General features: G+C 41.8%; 1 protein-coding gene and 1 non-coding gene across 2 annotated transcripts in view; both read left to right on the top strand.

Annotated features, from left to right (window-relative positions):
• The first annotated feature begins 2,386 nt into the window (after positions 1–2,386).
• On the top strand, positions 2,387–2,505 carry LOC145396253 (5S ribosomal RNA). The gene has a single exon (XR_013896746.1). It is a non-coding gene; the product is annotated as a 5S ribosomal RNA (ribosomal RNA).
• A 10,846-nt stretch (positions 2,506–13,351) lies between these two features.
• The window catches only part of LOC145396144 (sodium-dependent multivitamin transporter-like), a 93,251-nt gene continuing 82,961 nt past the window's right edge, over positions 13,352–23,641 (top strand). The window contains exon 1 of the mRNA XM_080269587.1: positions 13,352–13,580. Within this exon, the coding sequence (XP_080125713.1) occupies positions 13,352–13,580 (229 nt within the window). The remainder of the gene's footprint in view (positions 13,581–23,641) is intronic.

The following is a 23,641-nucleotide window of genomic DNA, read 5'->3' on the forward strand; positions in this document are numbered from 1 at the left end:
CATGTCTAGTACTCATTGGTATGGAGTGTGGATGGGTGAGATGTCAGTAACTGGTCAGTGAGTGGCTCTGGCTTCTGATGCCAAGACAGATATGTTATGTAAGTTTGAATTTGTGAGTGACTTAAGGAAACCGTTGAGCCAGGATTCAAAGCATGAATTTGCGATCCACACTTAAAGCAGTAAAGTATGCTAATGACTAATTTAAACTGATAAAACCTGCCATTATTAGTGACTACAAAGAATTACGTTAACCCCTTAACCACAGGGCATCACTTTTGTGATGCTCGGGAGCAAGGGATCATACTGTGGGGCATCACTTTTATGATTCAGTGTTATTTTGAATTTGCCTGGGCTTTCAAGTGGTGGCTTGTATCATCTATCAGTACTACCAGTGTCCAGCTATACTCAGTTCTGCTAATGTCACCTGTACTCCCATCCACTGTTGACAATTTAGCCATTTTTCTCCTGTCCTTGACTCCCCCCCTCCTTACCTCTCCTCCATTACCCTCTCCTCCCGCCTGACCAGTTGTGCTGTGCTACACAAATCCTGGACGGATTTTTCCGTTCATTGTATCCATTGAAATGTGCCCTTTGCCCTATTCTTATACAAAATAATATATAAAAGAAAGAGAAAAGGTAACTGATACTGCCATACATCTGGAATGGGCTAATTATCACCTGACAAAACCTCATGTACACTCGTTCGCTAATTTTCCCTGTTTATTTCCCCTTGAAATATGCCGTATGACCTGTTCTCATAATAAAAATATATAGAAGAAAGGAAGAGAGAAGCTTAAATGATATTTACATTCACCTGGAACTACCTAATTTATTATGTATTGTCTAGATTTCCTGCCAATCATTTCATAGCGTATATATTAGCAGCTGCCACCACGCTGATATTGGCAGCCCTTCACTGCCCCTAGGCCACAACATTCAGTTTACTGTCGTCTTTCAAGGTGAAACCACGTCGGATTCGCGCCTGTCAAATTCCGCCGCTTTTTAGCCCCATGCAAAGGGCCCTGTGACCTCTACCCTTACAAAACCTCATGTGGAAAAGGGTAAAGGGCTAAGTGACTGCTGTGGAACGTGAACTGGCTAATTTATCAATGAAAATGATGGACAGTGACTACGATCTTTCTGGTGACTCTAAAACAGTGCAAGTGGAAATGTAAATGTGTAAATAATGTGTAAACAGCAAGTGAAAGCAATGAATGTAAATATAACTGAACAGTGAAAAATAGTTTTATAAGTTACTGCAAGTGACAGTGCATAATATAGTGTAAATAAAATGGATATAAATAAAATAGAGAATTGTTTCACTTTTAAAGGCTCCAACATGCTTGCATGCATCGGCATTGATCACCTAATGGCGGCTTTCCATGCTGCACGATCAATTGCAGCCTCCCTGTTCAGTCCCTTAACCCTGAGGTCACAATTAATGACCTCGTCCCATGTCTTTCTCGGTCTACCCCTCGTAACCCCACCCCTAATATTAACACTTCTCACCTTCCTCACCCAATTATCATTCCCCATCCTCTCCACATGTCCAAACCATCTCAATCTACCTCTCCTCATCACAACACCAATACACTCCAGTCCCATCCTACCTCTCAACTCTTCCATTGTGAACCCAGCCCTCCCAGACCTTGGACGCAGGGACGCACTACACATCCACCTAATCATTGTCATTTCTGTACATCTGAGTCAGCAAATATCATCCTCCTTCACTGCCCAGGTCTCACTACCATACAGCATTACACTCCTAACACATGCTGCATACAAAGACCCCTTAGCAAGTAGGGAGAGTCCTCTCAATGTCAGGAGAGGCAAGAGCTCCCTGAACTTCTTCCAACCACTTCTCACCCTAGCCACAGAGGTAGCTCCAGCCCCACCTCGAGCACACAACATGTCTCCCAAATAACAAAACTCTTCCACACACTCAAGAGATTCGCCAGCAAGTTCAATTCTTTCACGTCTGACAATCTCCACCTGCTCTCCCTGACACGCCATACACATAAATTCAGCATTATCTCGCAGTCTACCTCTGATACCACTACATCTCTTATGCACCCATTCATAACAAACACCACACAATATGGAATTACTTCCCACGCCCTTGTGACAAACTGCACATGGCCACTCTCCCTCATCTTTGACAGTACCACCACCAATCCTAGATATCATCACTTTTGTTTTATTGGCATTTACCATTAAGCTCATATAGTCCGATCTAAGGGCAAGGCTGTGACCTTCACACTAGCACACACCCATCCCCTTGCTCAAGGGGGACAGTAACCACCCACTTCGTAAGTGAAACTTTTCGCAACCTGAGCGAGGCGCGAACTCCTGTCCACCAGTTGGCAAGCGGGAATGTTACCACTGCACCAGCGGCCATACCACGTTGAGTACACCGCTTCCCGTCTGATCAGCGAAGTTAAGCAACGTTGGGTCTGGTTAGTACTTGGATGGGTGACCGCCTGGGAACACCAGATGCTGTTGGCATCCCTACGTGTCAAGTGGGGTTGGTGGAGAATTAGTGCCCCTCCCTGTAAAACAATTAACTCTAAGCCGTTGGTCACCCCGTTTGGGATACATGGCGCCTGGCAATGAATGAATGAATGAATGAACCATTAAGCTCTTGTGTCCCATACCATCTCTCCACTTCCTAAACCTTTCCTCCGCCTCCCTTTCGTTCTCTGCAATCAACACCAAATCATCAGCATACAACAACTCCCATGGGAGTCCGTTTCTAAAGTCACGTGAAAGGGCTTCAGGTACCATGATAAACAACATGAGACTCAAAACCGACCCCTGATGCACACCAACATTCACAGAAAACCCATCACTCAAATTTCCATTCACTCTTACCTGGGTGTGAACACCCACATACATAGCCACAACCACCCTAACCAGCCACTCCTCCAAGCCAAGCTTTCTCATTGCCCACTTCACCACCTCTCTAGGGACTCTGTCAAAGGCCTTTTCCAAATCAACAAAAACAAAATAAAGATCCTTTCTCCTACCAATATATTTTTCCTGAAGCTGTTGAACAATGAATATGGCATCAGTGGTCCCCCTACCTGGCATAAACCCAAACTGCATCTCATCAGTATTCACTCTTTCTCTAATTATACCTTCTAAAACTCTCTCCATTACCTTCATTATCTGATCTAAAAGCTTTATACCTCTATAATTTCCTCTTTCCAAGGGCATCACCCTTCCCTTTATACACATTTACAATTACACTCTTCAGCCAATCATCTGGGACAACACACTCATAAATAATCCTATTTATCAGGTCAGTGACTAATCTCACCCCTATATCGCCTGAGGCCTTCAACATTTCGGCAGTCAACCCAGACACACCTGCTGCCTTCCCCACCTTCATCCTGCCTATTGCGTCACTCACAGTAGCAGCATCAATCAAAGGCCGAGGGCCAGACACTGGATCTGCTGGCTCCAAACCTTCTCTGTCCCAGTCAAACTCCTCATTCAACAACCGGGTATAATGCTCTCTCCATGCATCTTTAATATCCTCACTGTTCACCACTACCCTTCCTTCATCATTCTTCACACACTGCTCACCTATAATATCCCGATTATCCCTCTTCACCTGACCTGCCACCCTAAATATCATATTTTTCCTTTCCCCATGATTTAGGTTATCACATAAAAGTCTCAGTGACTCAGACTTTGCCCTGTATACCTCTCTTCTAGCCCTACTCTTGGCAACCAAATAGAAATGTAAATGAGTAGTAATATAAGAATAGAAGTATATACCTGTATACTAGGAGTAATGAAAGTGAAAGTTTCACTCTAGCATGTATGAATACTGGGAGTAACGAAAGTGAAAGTGACATATTTGCTCTCTATGCTAGTATACAGGACAAGAAAGTGAATGCCTGGACTGCAAATAAACTACTAGTACTGAAAGAAACTTATATATAAATATTGTATATATAAATAAGTGTAATAAAGTACTAGGAATATAAAGTGTGAGAGTGTTTATAATTAATAAATGACAGCTCCGCCTCAGAATACCATCGGGGAACCAGCACAGGAGGAAAGCTCGTATGCGCTCGTAATTTACATTGCTTTCACAGTGTTTGTTTTTTGGAATATGGATTCCAAACTACTTGAAATTCATAGAATAGTGTTTGTAGTTATAATATCAGGCAGTGGTAATCATATTACGGGGTATCGGGAAGTGTAAAGTGGAGACTTCGTTACCCAACTTCAGAAGTCTCCACAAGTCCTACGGTAGATGACGAAGGCTCAACAAACATCTCAGGGGAAAGCTGAAGGTATGTGCCATAGGCATATGTGATTTTAGTATTCTAGGACTAATAACTGATTTTTGGCAAATATTTTTATAAAGTCACTCAGAGCGCAAATATCCTCACGGGATGCGCAACAAGCGCAAAAACAACCCCCCAATGTAGGGGTTAACCTCTCTGTGGCCGCCGGCATCATATGACGTTTAGCCGATAAATGGCCACAGGCGTCATTTGAACGTGGCCTGTAAAAAATGGCAAAAATCGTTGGGAAGTGAATGAACTTTCTGAACGTCTTCACCCTGACCTACACTACACTCCTATACACCCCATCAAACAGTTCAGAGCCTGCTGATGTGATGAGTAGATTTTCGATGTTTTCGCTCCTTGCCATGCCTAAACAAGCACAACTACACCCTTTATCTTGACCCAGGCAGAACATATAATTTTTGTCCTCTCTTGCAAAACACACACAACCACCTGTTTACGATTATGAAGTAATACAGGCATAAACAAAAAAGACGTGATAATAAGTGAAAAATACATTTTTGTCTTGGTATCTTTACCTGTTTTGCTCAGGTTTGCTGTAATGGTTTGGATCATTAGATGCAGTGCAACTTGTAAAAAACTGAAAACTTTTGGGAAGTGAACGAAAATCTGGGACATGAGACTGACCTTGACTTCACTCTCTCACATATCATCTGTCAGTTCACCACCTGCTGTCGTGACGAGTGGATATACGTTTTTTTTCGCTCGTGGACATGCCTAAAAACACATAGTTACACCCATTATCTCGACCCAGACAGAAAATACGATCTTTTTCCTCCCTTGCAATGTACACACAACCGCCCTGTTTACGAGACAGCAATATATATTGTGAAAATAACAAAGTAAAATGATAAAGAACGTAAAATGATAGAGAAAGATGAACATGTTATTATGGAAAATACGTGTTCCCCCGCCTGTAAACGTATTTATTTCTGTTTGTCTCTGTATTCGTAATAATTAGACTAATTCTTAGTTCTGAAACTGCATTACGATTCTATTTTTAGCTATGCTCGTGGTGTGGGAGCTCGAAGTTGCGACTCAACTTTCGTATTGCTAATCGGATCTGACCCTCCAGGTTGTTCTCCCGTGGCAGAGACTAGCCTCCGAGGATGTGCAATTTTCTCATTTAGGACTGAAAATTCAACCCTTTCGCTCCCTTTTCCAAGCATGGGCACAACGATAACGTAAAAAATAACCCGAAACTACCATAAATATAATTTATATCAAAAAGGTTAAAATGTATTCATATTTTTTTTTTCTAGCCATTCCTAACATACTATGTACTGAAATAATTCCGTATCATCATATCTCATATATGCGAAACATTTCAGCACCATTCGCATTGTTTTGGGAGGTAAATCAAAAAATAACAACACCTGCCTAGTTGCGTTGCGGCAGCACCCCTGGGCGGCGGATATTGGTTGCCAATATTTCTGCCACTTCCGCGCTCCATTGCAAGCCACAGAATGCGTCTAGGAAGCTGGGATTTGCATTGTTTGGTGCATCTGAACTTTCTCTTCAATATGGCAAGGAAAAAAGAATCATTTTTCGAACCTTCAAAAAATGGCCCCGGCATCGCCCTGGTGTGCACGGAAAATTCCAGGCCTTCGGCCACGGAGGAGTTAAGATAATGGGTGTAATCACTGTGTAAGTAGTCGATTTTACTTGGCACAATTATTACAATAGTTCTTTCATCTAGGAAAATTAGTACGATTATAATATCACTGGGGGTAAAATAAATTAGTTTTTGAGGTCATTACAATATGACTTTTAATGCTTGTTTGACGAATACTAGTTTAATGACATATTATGTTTTAGTTGATTTTAGGTGTGAATTGTTAATGGCTAGAAGTTGAAGTACAATAATCCCTCCATTATCCAGACATCCATTATCCGAACAATCTGTTATCCAGACGCTGTGATCTGGCTCTTCGAAATCATTATTCATACATTTTTCCATTTTATGGGGAGAAAATGCATTCGTCCGGGTGGAAATTATTGCCGAGTGAACATTTTCATGCAGCAGGACCATTTTTTCTTTTCCATGCTTTCTCATGTTACTGCAGAATATGGCACTGCAGTGGTGATTGCTTGTCTGCTTGACTATTGTATTGGACTGGTTGATGGTCGATTTTTTAAAAAGTAAACTATTTATTTGTGTGAAAAATGTTGCTGAATTATCCTATGATAAAGTTTATTTGACAAACCAGAGTAAAAATATGGATATATAAGCCTTCAAAGTTCCACAAATAGAGTTTGATGGCAGCGCGAGCCTCGAGTGGCTGTGACGCCAGAAACTTGCCAAACCCAGATAGAAAACAAGACTGTGATCCCCAGCTAAGTTGTGTGATTGTGGTTCTGCTGATTAGACAGGTTTGGCTTCATTATGGCCAGGTTCATGCACAACTAATTAACTGAAATCCAGTATGAAATCTGTGCTTAATATAACTATAAATAAAGACACAGGTTTCAGAGCTAAAATGTGCTAAAGATAGCTGATAATTCAACTTCAGATCATCAACACCCATTGACAGACTTCCATTTTGCATAAATATTGACTTAAAGCACAAATAGATGTATCTGCACTGCAAATCGATATATGTACAAAACAGAAGTCTGTCAAGGCCAGTTGTCAAGCTAGAGATGAAACACTTCTGCTATCGTCACCAAATTTTTGTTGTGAATCCTGAATTTTTATTAACAGTCAAATTGAACACAAATTTTTGCCTGGATTTCAGATAATTAGGTGTGTACGAACCTACATGGTGATAAAAATTATAATAGCCCAATATATACAGCCTAACCTAAGGCGTCCCCTTGACGTATGGATACGTCACCATGTTTTATCACAGTGACACCCGATGATATATCCATACGTTTTGCAATTGAGAGGTCCGTCATTTGCACATTTTTCAAGTTTCGTGGGTGATTTTTGGTAGGCATATGTGGGAGCATCTCTTCTACCCGCTGTCAGGCAGTGATACTACCTGGCCCCACCTGACACCTCCTCCCCCCCCGCACACCATTTTCTTGGCAACTCATCTGTTAGCAGTGACCTAGCCAGTAAAGACATGTCACGCCACGGTCTCTTCGATGAAATTCAAGGCGAAAATGATTCCCGAGGTGGAGGACAAAGGAAGAAACAATCCAGAGGAAGAAACAAGCAGAAGTCATGAGGCAGTAACGTCGTAAGGAAGGTGCCGTATGTTGATGTTTTACTTGAGTGAACGATGCATATATCACCTACATTATTGTGTGGAAACCAATATACTCTTGTACTACATATAAATTAATACCAAATAAAAAATATTTACCTATTATGAGTGGTTTGGAATAGTTACCCCTCCCACAGAAAACGTCATCTCTGGAGCCTGGACCGAGAGAACACAGTATCAAGGTGAGGGTACTCTCATCTGGACTGGCATTTCTAAGCTCAGCTAAGCACTTTCTCTCTGAATTTTCGATGTTTCTCATAAAAATCGGAGGTTTTAGCCAAAAAAAATAAATAAATAATTAAAAAATAAAAAATTCAAGTCTGCCTGGATTGGTGTTGGGGTCATTGTTGAAAAATTTCCCAGGACACTGCGGGTTAACCTAATCTAACATCACCTTTCAGGCAAAATCAACCCTAACTTTGGCTTAAGCCATTGGTAGGGATGTGAAAAATCTTTTTCTCTAGATTAGACTGGCTGTTACTAAAAAGATGTTCAAACATCATCAGTACATAAGACCAAGAAATCAATAACTAAATACTCCACAGAGGTCTGGCTGTCCATGGTCAAGTCTATTTAGGATAAAAAAACATTGAAATATTTCTCTCTCTGTGACATCTTCCCCATGTATAACTACCCAATTTCAGGTCTATATGCACCTAGAGTCAGGACCTAGCAATATTTATACTGATTCATTTCATAAATCACGTCATTACGACTTTATCAATTCTTAATTTCGGTGCTACAGAGTTGTCCTACAGTCTCCTGGTTGTTGCAAGGTTCGCCGTCATTACTAGTCTCTTTAAAAGCAACGAAACTTACCTAAAGTACAAGCACAGCATGCTTCATCTTTAAGGGAGCTGTCACACTAAGTCTTATATACCTAGCATGATAATAATGGGTGGATATTATATAAATCATACTTAAGCTGTAGTATCATTCCCAGACATTGGTGTGAGTGACGATCAGCCGTGGCCCTGAGTTGTGACGTTACAATGAGGGTGCATGTTTTCCATGAAGTAAGATAATTTCCAACTTTGATTGACTATCTATTCATAAATATCAAATCGGTAAGAGAGAAAAAAAAATGATATTCTGATAATTACGAGTGACCATTTAATTACTTTAAGTAACTTGTACATGACCGTCAACTAGTCCAGTGCTTGGCTGTGGTTTATAGGTCTACTTGACCAGGGTTGAGTAAAACATGAGGAATAAGTGCTGTACGATGTACTGTAGTAGCTTTTCACAATGGCTTTCAAAGTCAAGGTATGTACGAAGGGAGGACCAGAAGAGAAGTCCATTATCCAGACAGATCCACTATCCAGATATGCCTTTGGCTCTATTACATCGGATAATTGAGGGATTACTGTATTAGTATTACATTTGTAGAATTAACTTCAGATCCGTGTTAATGGGAAAAACAAGGATATTATGATAAACATACAGTATATATACTATACTATACTATATATATATATATATATATATATATATATATATATATATATATATATATTAGGGTGGTCCTTATACAGTAGGGCATTATATTTGTAGAATTAACTTCAGGTCCGTGTTAATGGCAGAAACAAGGAAATTTTGATACACATACAATATATATATATATATATATATATATATATATATATATATATATATATATATATTATAGTGGTCCTTAAACAGTAGGGCCAAAATTCGATTTCAAAAATTCAAATGCCATATCCATTCAAAACATTCTAAATAGGTTAAAAATATTGTATGCGAAATATTTTTGACAACAAATGATTTTTAGAGGTTGCTCATTGCCCTTGAATATCATTGAATAAGAGTCAAACCGTGTATATTCAGAGGATTTTGTATCTGAAATTTTCTTACATTTATGAATTTTTCTGATACGATATCAGCTCATAGAAGGTCACAAACGGTTAATTTTGGAAAAAGGTAGATATATTTATTAACTAATCTGAATTGCTTCAAAGCAAGTTATATTCGTAGATTTTTGATGAACACTTAATTGTAATACCAGTAAACGACTGTCAATAAAGTCACTTCTGCATTGTTAAATAACCAATATGTCACCAACCAAATCACTGACCATGCATTGCTGCAGGCGTCGCTTAACTCCATGAGGAACTCTGCCTCTGTGGTCGGCCACAACTTGTAGGATGTATTGCAGCTTCTCTTCATCCTTCATTAGGCGACTGGAGAAGGCCTCGATAAGTGCAACTGCACGTTCAATGTGATCAGTGGTTACTGCGAGTTTTTTGCAAACATGCCAGTGCCTTTCCGTATGTACGATCTTCATACCATTGGTCAACAGGTAACTTCAAAAAGTCATCATCGATATTCAGTCTTTTGAAGAGTTTCTTTGTCTGCTTCGTGGCGAAATCAGCGACAGTCTTTCCTCGAACATCACCAATTGCAATGGTCAATTGCTTGGGAGGATCCTTGATACCATCATTGAAATTCATAGCTTGCACCATCTGTTTCTTGACTTCTTGACTGACGTTATCAAACAGTGCAAGACCCACCAGCTCTTCATTCAAGTACCACAGATGAGAGGCAATTTTCTGTGTTGTTACTCTGGAAATCTCATTGTTGATGGTGGCATAGTCGACTAGGGCCTGCAACAGATGATGGTCATTCTGTGGAGCGCTCACTTTGAGTGGTGCTGTTATCCAGGTCTTGACGTAGTAGTGTGTGTAAAATACATACAGGTCACGGAGACCACGGTCTTCACTGATGGTCAAGGGAAACTGTGAATGAAAGATCCACACTTTGAATGTATAGACTACCTTTGACATCCATAGTGCCTGATGCATCGCGCTGGGCTTATGGAAACGAGTACCTCGTGGTGGTGACGAGCCGAGAAAGATGGCAGTCAGCTCGAGTAGCTCACCGCAATCATCTCGAGGCTGCTTGTGCAGAAGTGTAGTGAAAACAAAGGTCAGGACCTCCTCCTTGATGTATTGAGCTGCAACCACTTCTTCAGATGATGTGTCTTGGAAGTGCTCCTGGTCAATTGAACTCCAAAAAGTTTGAAATCGCTTGAAAAGTAGTACTTCTGGTGCTGGTGGAACATGCATGGCTGCCTTGAAAGCAGTTCCTGCAAGTAGTTCTAAGATGTGATGCCGGCAGGAGAGGTACAAGAGTTCCTTGTCCAGTAGCTGTTCCACCATAATGCATGCTCCTTTGTGGCGACCCGTGTTTGCGCTTGTCATGTCGAAGCAGATGCCTTGGAGCCTTTCTGCAACTCCCCACTGCTTCAGTGCTCTGACCATGGCTTGTGCTTGCAGCAAACCAGTCCCTAATTCTAATTTTGGAACTTCTAATAGCTGATAATTACCACTTGACGAGATGATGATCGGAAGTCGGTCCACTTTTTCATTGTTGGTGAGGTCTGGAAGAATCGTTCCATCCCAGTGTACAACGATTACTTCATCCGGAGCGAACTCATTCATTATGCTCATCGCCGTCTCTTTGCGCCATTTCTGTCGCTGTTGCCTGATGCTGCTGCAGTTCAGAATAAATTAACTGAGATCATCACCCAAAGCTTTTGCTGTTTCTACGAGAATCATCAGAGCAGAGAGATCAGACAGTTGATATCGATCCAGAGTGGCCGACAAATTTTGACTCAGGACAACTTTCCAACCACGTTTGGACTGTGAAGGAAGACTTACATTTAATTCTTCATTTACAGGAGTCATGCAGTTCCCACTGGACTCATCCCCAGATGACAGAGTACTGCTGCTGCCGCTCTCAGATTCAGAGATTTCTTGAGCCTGCGCATGTGCAGTGGCGGTCTTTTCTCTTCGTTTGAGCTCCATATACTCACGGTGGCGCTTATTTGCTTCTTTGATAAATAGGGTCTTGTTGATTCCTGCCATTGTCCCTGGCCAACTTTTCATACATTGACTGATGAGAAACTGCTTGTCCTCTTCTATGATCAGTTTCAGGGCGTCAGCATGTGCAATATCGAAAAGGTCATCCAAAATATCTTTAAATGATTGCTCACCCTGGACTTGTGCTGGTGCTGTCCTGCCCTTGTTTTTCTTAAGAGATTGCCATTGAGGCAAAATCTTCTCGAATTTTTTCTTGGAATTGCATATTTGTCGAACTGGAATACGGGCACGCTCCCAGAACTGTTCCACTTTTTCAACTGTAGCTGTCACTGCTGTTTTAATGGTCTTGTTCTGCTTCAGTTGGAGGTGCAAAATAACCTAGGGCTTGGCGGTTTGAAGACAGTTTGGATCCTTTGATATCATCTTCCAACTTGTTGAGCAAGTAGACATCAAACCGAGTCCTAGACAGGTTCCTTGCTTTAGCATCAGTCCTCTCACTCGTCGAAGCCATATTCGTCCAGAATCAACACAGTTCATCCAGTTATCAATAATTATGTAAGATTGCATGTAAAAGCAGAAAGCATACAATTAAAGGGTGCAATTAGATTGTCACTGTATGCTATCAGTACACAACAGTGACATCTCTATGTACTTAAAAAGTAAGTGAAACACTGTTATATACCAAATTATCATTGTTATATACCAAATTATCATTGAAATCAAGTAAATTATCGTCACCACGAATATCAGGAGCATAACCAAGTCATGAGGTCTAACGACAATTATCTAACTGCCACGCCCGGTTCACAGTAGGCAGCTGTGATCTGCCTAGGTGCTATGAATTTAAATCTTTGTACAATGCAAAACTGAGTAGTTTCAAGACACAAAAATTGTGTGAAAGACATTTATGTGACAACTATATGGGACAAGCTGAATGTGGCGATACGTAATAACATAAAAGGCCGATGAGCGACCTCTAAATATAAACATTTTTGAAAAATATTTTGCATGACATGTTTTCGTGTTCTATGGAAGGATTTCAGGGGGTATCGTCCTAATAATTCGCAAGATCGAAAATTAGGACCACCCTAATATATATATATATATATATATATATATATATATATATATATATATATATATATATATATATATATATGTGTGTGTGTGTGTGTGTGTGTGTGTGTGTGTTAGACCGGGTCGAAAACTCCAGCTTGTGAATTTTGAATTGTACAACCAAAGAAAAGTTTATATATATATATATATATATATATATATATATATATATATGTGTGTGTGTGTGTGTGTGTGTGTGTGTGTGTGTGTGTGTGTATTAGACCGGGTCGAAAACTCCAGCTTGTGAATTTTGAATTGTACAACCAAAGAAAAGTTGATCCATAATGAAAGCATCATGTATGCAAAATTTTGGTGTAATCCATGTTTATTGTTGTCTATGATATTTTTACAAACTTTGTAAACACAGAAAAAGCTATAAAAAGCACGTGAGAATACCAGTGTATATGCAGCAAGATCCATCACTAACAAAGAACTGCTAGAAAGTCTATTAACCCCACGTGAAAACAACACACAACTTTTAACAAAGAAGTGATGCATCAGGATGATAGGAAATAACAGGCACCATTGGTAAGCTCAGGGCCCTCTACCCAAAGGGACGTACCCGTACACGGAAACTGTTAATTAACGTGTACTGTATTATTTTCACATTTCAGTGGCTTGTCACCATAGTAGAGACCTTTCAAACTTAAGGGTTAACTATTGCCTTCAATAATCTATTCAGTAGAAATGGTGTCTAATACTTTTCAGACTGGGATATTTACATATTACCTACAACCTCTTCGATGCAAAAAGCCATTTTTACAGTGAATAAAACTGTCTGTAAGTAGGAAAAAGCTAATGAGAAATGAATCATCACATACAATCCTCAACAGGGCAAGGGAACAAGGGCGTGATGGAGGTTGGTGAGCAAGGCACGGTTGTTGGTCACCTGTGGGCCCTGGACATCTCTGTGTTTGGAGTGATGCTTGCACTGTCCATTGGCATTGGAATATATACGGGTGTCAGGCGCGGCTACAGCAGAACGTCCACTAATGAATACTTCCTAGGTGGAAAGAATATGGCACCCGTGCCTGTGGCCCTGTCGCTGCTGGGAGGTCAAATATCAGCTGTCACTATGATTGGTGAGTTACTACTATTAAGACAAAACGGCAAAGATGACGATAATAATATCAACAACAATAATAATGAAAATAATAATGATACCACTGCGGCTACTACTAATGTTATAATAATAATAATAATAATAATAATAATAATAATAATAATAGAAGTACCGGTAATGATAAATGATGGTCATACTGAGTCCGATGATAATAAAATTTGATGTGTAGTTTCTTCCCGTGCAGTGCATTACGAAGTGCATTACCCCCCCTGGGGGTAGGAGGTTTTTCAAGAATACTCCCCCAGTATCCCTGTTTGTCGTACGAGGTGACTAAAAGGGTTGGTGGAGGGTTAGTGCCCCTCCTAGGAAAACAGTTAACTAAAAAGACAAACAAGAAGCCTCGGACAAGGACTGACCAAAAGATGACGACCAAGGACCAAACAATGGACATGGTGCAGATCGCAACATGGAATGTAAGGAGTGTGAATGATGAGGTGAAAGAGAGAGAGATTGTCTAGGTGCTTGAGGGTGCGAAAGTGGATGTATGTGGAGTAACTGAAACTAAATGGAGAGGAGAGAATGTGAGAGAATGGGAGTATGGATGGGGTATATGTGCAGAAGTAGGTGAGAATGAGAGGGCAATAGAAGGAGTGTGTATTGTTGTGAGTAAAAGATGGAAGAAGAACGTAAGAGAGTATGGATCAATTGAGTCAAGGCTTGTGTGGATAAGACTGAAAGTTGGAATACAAATGTGGGTGATTATGTGTGTGCATGCGCCAACGCAAAATTGTGCAAGCAGAGTGAGAGAAGAGTTCTGGACAAATGTGGAGGTGTGCATGGAAAAGTTTGGAAGGAATGAGAGAGTGTTTTTAACCCGCGACGTCCCATCGATGTACTTCCACGTCCTCACGTTATGTCACTGCCAATCCCGTTGACGTACTTCAACGTCCTGCAATTGCAAGGTTCATAATTTCCACAATTTTCACAATTCGCGCGAGATTTTCGATTCGCCCATGTACCCAAGCCTCCCCTACTTGCCGCCAGGCAGGCAGCATCCCAGACCCCGTGTGACCCGCGCTCGCCCTTGTCTCGGTCACTCACCTGTTAGCAGTGACCCAGGTCAGACATGGCACGGAAAGGTCTCTCAGACGACGAAATTGCATCCACCCTGGAAGCCTTCACTGGAGATAGTGATTCTCCACTTGACGATGATTTGGTGGATCACAATTACGTCCAGCCAGAGGAAGAAATAACAAGCAGTGATGAAGAGGTCCCTTCGCCCTGGAAAAAGCGGTATGTGACATACCGTAAGGCAAGGGAAGGCCAGCCTGGTCCCCAACCACATGCACGGCTATCTCTCCATCCCGAATCTGATGAGGACGAGGATGAGGACGATGAGGATGATGGCGGCTTAGGACGTGATATCGCCTCGTGGTTGGGAAAAGAAATTATATCACCCCGAGGATCAGAAGGTGGGGCGAGAAGACATATCAGGTATGGTGAAAGTCTTTTGTCTGGGGAAGTGGAAAGTGGTGTGGTGGGAGTGCTGGGTGAAAGGGAAAGTGGTGTGGTGGCAGCGCGGGGTGAAAGGGAAAGTGGTGTGGCGGGAGTGCGGGGTGAAGGGGCAAGTGGTGTGAGGGAGGCAGCATGAGCACGTGGTGCACGTAGGCCTAGGGGAGAGGAGGTGGAGCCACTCCCCAGCACGTCTTTCACCCCACAATATTCCCAAACTTCCTCCCCACAGCCCCAGGATGTGGGGAAAGGAAGGAAAGGGAAGGGAAAGGGTAAAGGAAAAGGGAGAGGGAAGAGAAGTGCGAGTCATGAGAGGCGCCGCTCTCCACCTCCCCAACCTCCCCCATCACCCTCACCTCCCCGTCCTGATGAAGGGGACGATGGGGACGTGGCTGGAGACGGTGGTGTCTTGTGGAACTGGGAAGATGGGAGTAATTTTACTCCCATCATTCACCCTTTCACTGAGGAGTGGCAGTCTGGTTGCACAGCTCCAGGTGTGCATGCGGGTTCGTCTAGGGTGGATTTTTTCCACTTGTTCTTTGGGGAGGCGTTTGTGGGGCGCATAGTGGAACAGACTAATATATTTTCACGAACACAGCGCCGTGAAAGTGAACGTTTGGGAACCACGAGCAGGCATTCCCAACAATATGACTATCCCGTTACAATTTCAGAGATGTTCTTATTTTTTGCCCTGGTTCTCTTGATGGGTGTGGTAAGGAAAAACCAAATTCCTGCCTACTGGACAACTGACCCAATGATCCTCACACCTTTCTTTGGAAAGGTGATGAGTCGTAACAGATTTCAGCAGATTCTCGGCCGCCTCCACTTTTTTGATGCAGAAGATCTAGCCAATGCAAATAACACAGATAAAATGAGGAGAATTAGGCTGGTATTTGATCATTTACAGGAAATGTTCCACTCCTCATTTTATCCTTACAGAGACCTCGTCATAGACAAGAGTCTTGTGTTGTGGAGAGGCAATATTTCCTTTAGGCAGTACATACCCAGCAAGAGACACCGTTTCGGGTTCAAGATCTTTGTTATGTGTGACTGTAAGACTGGTTATGTGCAAGACATAGTCTTGTACACGGGCACACAGACAGATATAACAGAAGATCGTAGTATAGGACTCTCTGGGGCCGTGGTGAAGACAATGATAGAGGAGTACCTTCATCGTGGTCATGTGTTGTACCTGGACAACTGGTACACTAGCCCTCTTCTCGCTAGGTTCCTCCACCAACACGACACCGGAGTCTGTGGTACAGTCAAGAGAAACCATCGCCATATGGTCAAGATAGGGAGGAAACTTGACAAGAACGAGGTGGTTTTCTTCCAGGCCAATAACATCCTTGCCACCCTGTTGAACCACAACAGGGAAGTTTGCCTCCTATCAACTGTTCACAGCCCCCTGATGCACCGCACAGACTCTGTGGATCACCGTAGGGAGAGGAGGCGCAACGTCTGGAAACCCGAGTCTGTACTGGACTATAATCTGAACATGAGGCAAGTGGATCAGTCAGACTCGATGATTTCCAGTGTTGACTGTGCCAGGACCAAGATGAAGTGGTACAAGAAACTCTTTTTCCACTTGCTCGACATCACAGTCCTGAACGCCCACTACCTGCACGCCATGACCACCGGAGTATCCGAGACCTTTGAGGGGTTTGTGAGGGAGCTGGCACGTGAAATAATCGCCAAGCATGCCCAGGACAGACCCACACACTGCACCCGCACCCCCATGGCTGCCCAGACTCCCCTACGCCTCGCAGGACACCACTATCCTAGCACAATCCCTTCCGACCCAAACCGTCGTAAACCCCAGCGCCGCTGCCATGTACAGTATGTAAGCACTCGACAGTCAGACCATCCACTCAGAGAAAAGACACAAGGTACGAGTGTGTCGAGTGCAATGTTGCGTTGTGCCTTCAGCCTTGTTTCAAAGAGTACCATAATATCCTACACTACTGAAACTGTGTGGGATGGCGATATGACGCTCATTATAATGGTAAGGCCAGTCAGTAGGTGCTAAGTCATATATAAAGTTGAAACGGGTGTAATGTTTTCAGGAAAGTAATGTATAAGTTGAGAATTAGTGTAAGTTGAAAGAAGTGATATCAAAACTACACCCACTGTGTAAATCTGCGAAAATATGATGCTCAGTATAACACTCTGGTCAGTAAATATGTGATAGCAAGAATATAAAGTGGAAACGGGTGTAATGTTAGCATGAATAAAACGTATAAGTTGAAAAATAGTGTAAGTTGTAATAATTGATGTCACGAGTACACCCACTGTGTAAATCTGCGAAAATATTATGCTCAGTAGAACATTCTGGTCAGTAAGTATGTGATAGGAATTATATAAAGTGGAAAGGGTTGTAATGTTAGTAGTAAGGTAATTTATAAGTTGAATACTAGTGTAAGATGAAACAAATGATATCGCGATAACACTCACTGTGTAAGTACGCGCTAATATGACGCTCAGTTGAATCGTAAGGTCTGAAATTATGTGATATCAATTATATCAAGTGTAAACATGTGCAATGTTAGTGGAGAATTATTATATAAGTACAAAAATAGGTTGTAAGTTGAAATAGTAGTCATAGCAACTTCACCGTGTGTGTTATTATGCGCTATTATTACGCTAAATATTTATGTAAGGCCTGAAACTATCTCAAAACAGTTCTCTAAAGTTGAAAAGTGTATAATGTTATTAGGAAAGTATTATGTAAGTAGGAAAAACACAATACGAGAAACAACAGTCACAGCGAGTTCACTCACTACGTAAATAAGTGCTAACATTACGCTAAATGTTATCGAAAGGCCTGTGCATACGTAAAAACAGTTCAATAAAATGTAAAATGGTATAATGTTATTGTAGAAGTATTATGTAAGTAGAAAAAATAATATGTATCATGATTCTGGAATGTTAGCGATTCATCGTGACCAGTCTGCCCGATTTTGCTTGTTTCGCACGATGGTACAATGCTTATTTCAGCTCTATTTTTGTATAAAATCCAATTTACTCTTTTATCACACGTTTTTATGTTTGTAATAAATACATATCTACTTACTTTCATTGGTTTCCCAGACTTATAATACCATAGAAAACGTTAGAGGCTCAGACCACCTACAGAGAACACGGTGCCAGGTGTGACCAAGGCATACCTGTTTAGGGCTATTATGGACCCCGGGGAACAATTTCTTCGTGACCTACCATTGTTTCTGACCAAAAGCGAAAGTATTAGCAAAAAAAATTTGGGTCCAAAAATGGTCAGGACTGGGGGGTACCATTGGTGAGAAAGTGGTCGGGACGGGGCGGGTTAATCGGTGATATGAATGGTAAAGTAGGGAATGTGAAGGTGGATGGAATAGTTGGTGAGTGGGGTGTGCCTGCTGAGATAGATGAGAATGGCAGTGCGTTAGTGGACATTTGTGCCGGGAAGGGGTTGGTGATAGCCAATACCCTCTTCAGGCACAAAATGATCCACAGGTATACATGGCGAATGATGAGAAGGGTTGGTGGTGAACTGAGTGAAAAGAAGGCAATGACTGATTATGTGTGTGTGGATGAAAGGATGCAAAGATGTGTAAAGGATGCAAGAGCTTATAGAGGTTGGGGGAGTGGACTTTCTGACCACTACTTGGTGGTGGGCAGAATCAAGATCCAAGTAAGATGGAGAAATAGAAGAAGGGAAGGACGGGAAGAAGTAGTAGTTGCAAGGAGAGTGGAAAGGTTACAAGAGGATGAGAAAAAGGCAGAATATAAGAGAAAAGCGGAGGAACGATTCGGTAAATATGAATTGAAGCAGATGGGGAACGTAGAAGGTGTGTGCAAGATATTCACAGAAGGAATATGTGCAGCATTTGATGTGGTGTGTGGGGTGAAGAGAAGACAGAAGGGGGTGCATGGAACAGCATGGTGGAATGAAGAGGTGAGACAGGCTGTGGCACAAAAGAAGAAAGCATACAATGAATGGATGAGAAATAGGGGAGTGGAAGAAGTTGAGAGGTGGAAGAGAGAGTTATATGTAGAAAGGAAGAGAGAGGTGAAAGGATTAGTGAGAGAAAGAAGAGAGTGGATGAGGAATTTGGAAGGAATTTGTCTGTAAAGTGAAGGGACTGTAAGAAAATGTTCTGGAAAGAGGTGAATAGAATAAGACAGGGTGGCAGTGAAGTTAGCAGGGGAGTGAATCATAAAAATGGTAGATTACTAGTGGAGAAGGGAGAAAAAGTGAGCAGATGGAAAGAACACTTTAAGGAATTGTTGAACATAGAGGACGGAAGCAATGTGAGTATAAGTGGCTGGGGAATGGCTGGGAGGAGGGAGGTGAGAAGACAGGAAGAAATCAGTAGGATAGAAGTTGTGGAAAAAATGAAGAAAGTAAAACTGGGGAAAGCCCCAGGAACTGATGGAGTGTGTGGTGAAATGTTGAAGCATGGGGGAGAGATAGTAGTAGAATGGATGTGGAAAATGTGCAGATTAGCCTAAGAGGAAGGTAGAGTCCAGGAGGATTTGAAGTCAGGTATAATTATTCCCTTGTACAAAGGAACAGGGGAAAAATATGTGTGTGGTAATCATACAGTAGGGGCATTGGTCTTCTTAGTATAATAGGAAAAGTGAATGGTAGGATACTTATTGACAGAGTTAGGGAAAGAACAGAGGAATTAGTTGGAGAAGAACTGGAAGGCTTTAGGAAGGGAAGAGGATGTGTAGATCAGATATTCATTCTTAGATCTTTAGTGGAAAAGTTTCTAGAGAAGGGAAAGAAGTTGTATGCGGCCTTCGTGGATTTGGAGAAAGCATATGACAGGGTGGATAGACAAGGATTGTGAACAGTATTAAGAATATATGGAGTAGATGGGAAGTTGTTGAATGCTGTGAAGAGTATGTATGACGGTGCGAAGGCTGCAGTGCGTGTGGATGGTGAACTGCGTGAATTTTTCTCTTTGAAGGTTGGATTGAAACAGGGATGTGTCATGTCTCCATGGTTGTTCAATCTGTACGTGGATGGGGTAATAAAAGAGGTGCAAGGTAGGGCAGTGGATGTTGGAGTGGCCCTGGTGAGAGAGGACAGTGTTTGGAAACTCCCTCTATTGTTGTCTGCAGATGATACTGTGTTGTTGAGTGATGACGAAGGGGAGCTGCAAGGCTTGGTGGATGAGTTTGGGAGAGTGTGTAAGAAACGGAATCTAAAGGTGAATGTAGGGAAGAGTAAAGTGATGATCTTTGAGAGAAGTGAAGTCAGTGAATGTACAGTGAGGTTGGATGGTGAGGAAATGGAAAATGTGAGTACGTTTAAGTACTTGGGTAGTGTGATGAGTAAGGATGGAAGTTTGGAGGGTGAAGTGCTTGAAAGGGTACAATAAGGAAGAAAGGTTGCTGGTTCCTTGAAAGCAGTGATTAGAAACAGGGAAGTGAGCATGGAAGTGAAAAAGTTACTACATGACAGTATTGTGATACCAACTCTAACTTATGGAAGTGAAGCTTGGACGTTGTTGGAAGGACACAAGTCAAGAGTGAGAGCAGTGGAAATGAGTTATTTAAAAGGAGCCTGTGGCGTTACATGGGGAGACAGGCTGACAAATAAGGATATAAAGGAGCATTGAGGTATGGATGTGGATGTGATAGGAAGCGTTAAGAGGAACACACTGAGGTGGTTTGGCCACGTGGAGAGGATGGAGGGTGAGAGACTGACAAGGAGTGTATGTGAGTGAGGTGGAGGGGGGGAGAGGAAGGGTCAGGCCGAGGATGAGATGGAGGGATGGGGTGAAGAGGTATATGAGAGAGGGGGGTGTGAGTTGGGAGCAGGGAAGTGAAATGGTGGGGGATAGGGCGACGTGGAGGCGATTTGTTTGTGGCCACCCCGTACGGGATTGAGACGTCTGGCAATGGATAGATAGATAGAAAAGTAGCAAATATCCCGAAGAAAAAAACACTTGACCGCACTGATGGGATATCTGAAGGGATGATATGCTGGGATGCACTCACTGAGTAGTACTAGTAGCAGTAGCAGTAACAGTAGTAGTACTACTACTAGCAGTAATAGTATTTAGCGGATGTAAGTCTATTCTACAACATAAACTACGGTACCAAAGCAATATCTGCCTCCTTCATCTATTTTGTATCCTTTACACGTTTTGAAAGGTTACTAACTCCTAAAATATAGTGGTGGAAAATTTTTTATAGAGCAAGACATTATCAACGTACCATACGAACTGACCTGAGAAGTTTTGTAAAATACATATGCTTACTTCCATTATTTTTATTTTATTTATTTATTTTTTTTTTTTATTTTTTTTTGAGGGAGGGGGGCTGGCCCCCCAGGAATCACTAGGAGTCACGTTCCACAATAATCGCATTACGGATGAGAATCCATTGCATAACCTATACTGTATATCAAAGCCAGATCTGCTCTCCTTTCACTAATTCTGAGTATTTTTAATTTAGTGGGGGGGGGGGCTGACCCCGCTTAAAGTCACGGCTGGAAAATTCTATACAGTGGAAGAACTTAGAAGTCACAAAATGAACTCACCCGGGAGGTTTCATGCACTATCATCAAATAGCCTAGGAGGAGTTAACCCGTCACGTCCCGAGGTTTTCCGCACCTCCGACATCCCCCAGTCCCGAGGTATTTTCGATTTTTTTTTTTTTGGCTAAAACCTTCGCTTTTGGTGAGAAACATCGAAAATTCATAGAGAAATCGCTCACCTGAGGTTTAAAGTGCCCAATCCAGGTAGGAGTTTCTCCTTACCTGAGTGGGTTTTCTAACATGCAGGCACCAAAGAAAACGAGTTCTATGGGAGGGTAACTATTTTATCCACTCATAAACGGTATTTATTTATTTACTTGGTACGAATGTATATGTAGTATAACAGTATATTGGTTTTCAAGCAGTAATAAAGGCATTATAAGCATTGTTTCACTCACTAACTAATCACCATACCTGACCTATTTTTGCCACACTACCTGATCATTATTTCTGGCTGTTTCTTCTTCTAATGCTATGTAAACATTGTCCTCCACATTGTCATCGATTGGGGAATCACTCTGGCCCTGAATAACTTTACTAGCCAGGTCACTGGTAACAGGTCCTTTGCCAAGACAATGGCGTGAGGGGGGGAGGGGGGAGGTTATGCAGTGTAAGGCATTGTCCCTGCTTGGTATCTTGTACAGGAATAGAGGAAGGTGTCCCGTGTATACATACGAAAAATCACGTGCGAAAATTGAAAATTGTGCAAATTAGGTACCTTGCAATTGCACGACGTACTGGTACGTCGCCGGGACTGGCAAATGCAAATCGTGGTGACGTACCCATACGTCGTCGGGACGGGGCGGGTTAAAGCACACACACACACACACACACACACACACACACACATAAACACACACACACACACACACACACACACACACTGGGTGAATCTCATGCAACGGTATAGGGACAGTTGCCGAATATTATACCATCCTGCTTCACAGGACTGAGAATAATAATAATAATAATAATAATAATAATAATAAGGAGCACTTAGAGAGTGTAACACATGAGCACACCAATAGTAAAAGGGCCATAGACAAATTACTCTCAAAACGAATTACTTCGTTTAAACTCGATGCACTTCATATCTAGTTTGCACAGTCGAAGTCTGGGTAATTGCGAACAGTACAAAATATGCCTAAGCAGCTCAAAAGTGAGGTCTGAAAATGTCGGTGGGTCATCGTATGAAAAACAAAATATACTCTTAGAGAAACGATAGCCACTTTTAGTTCATGTTTTTGCACGTAAACAAACGGCGCACAAAACATGTGTGATTCACTGCATTGCCGTTGAAGAAATCAAAGAAATCTTGTCTTTCACCGAAGTTCGATGGAAAACAATTATACAGTGTACTGGGAAATGGGCCAATCTCTACGGCAGGGAGAGTGAATGTGCAGATGCTCTTATTCATAGACCCGAACAGTGCGAGGAAGATGGCTACCACGATACTTGTTACAAAGCATTCACCCACAAAGTACGGATTGCACAAGCAGAAAAACAGATTGGAAAAGGCAAAAGGCAGAATTTGTCGCCAGTTAAAAAAGTGCTTAGGAGTCACAAACACCTGCATCAAGAATTAGGAAAATCATTCAACATTCTGCCCTCGTTGTGGATCATATGCAGGAAATGGGTGAAACGTAAAGGCAGTGGGGCAGGGAAATGCGAATCACTCCTGCAGATAAGCACTTTCTCAGTGAACAAAATAATAAGGCAATAAACATAATAGAAAAAATCCAATTCTTTTCAAGAATCAACAGGTCTGTGCAGAACTGTGAAAGTATACTGAGCATTTCTAATTAGGCCTAAATTTCAGTTTAAAATGTTCCTTATTATAGTTTACAATATTTCTTAAATAAATAAATAAGAAACCTTCTGCACCAAGTTGAGCCTCAAGTTTCTTAACAGAGTTTGGTAATGTCAGGCTGAATGGCTTCTCATTTTATTCAAAATCCAAAAATGCTAGTTTAACCTTGTGGACCATTTTCCTTAGAGGAGTATCTGTTAAAGTGATTACAGAAACAGGTTTAATG

This window comes from Coenobita brevimanus, chromosome 35, assembly GCF_032717465.1.
Source record: "Coenobita brevimanus isolate Jiangsu-jjx chromosome 35, ASM3271746v2, whole genome shotgun sequence".
NCBI lineage: Eukaryota > Metazoa > Arthropoda > Malacostraca > Decapoda > Coenobitidae > Coenobita > Coenobita brevimanus.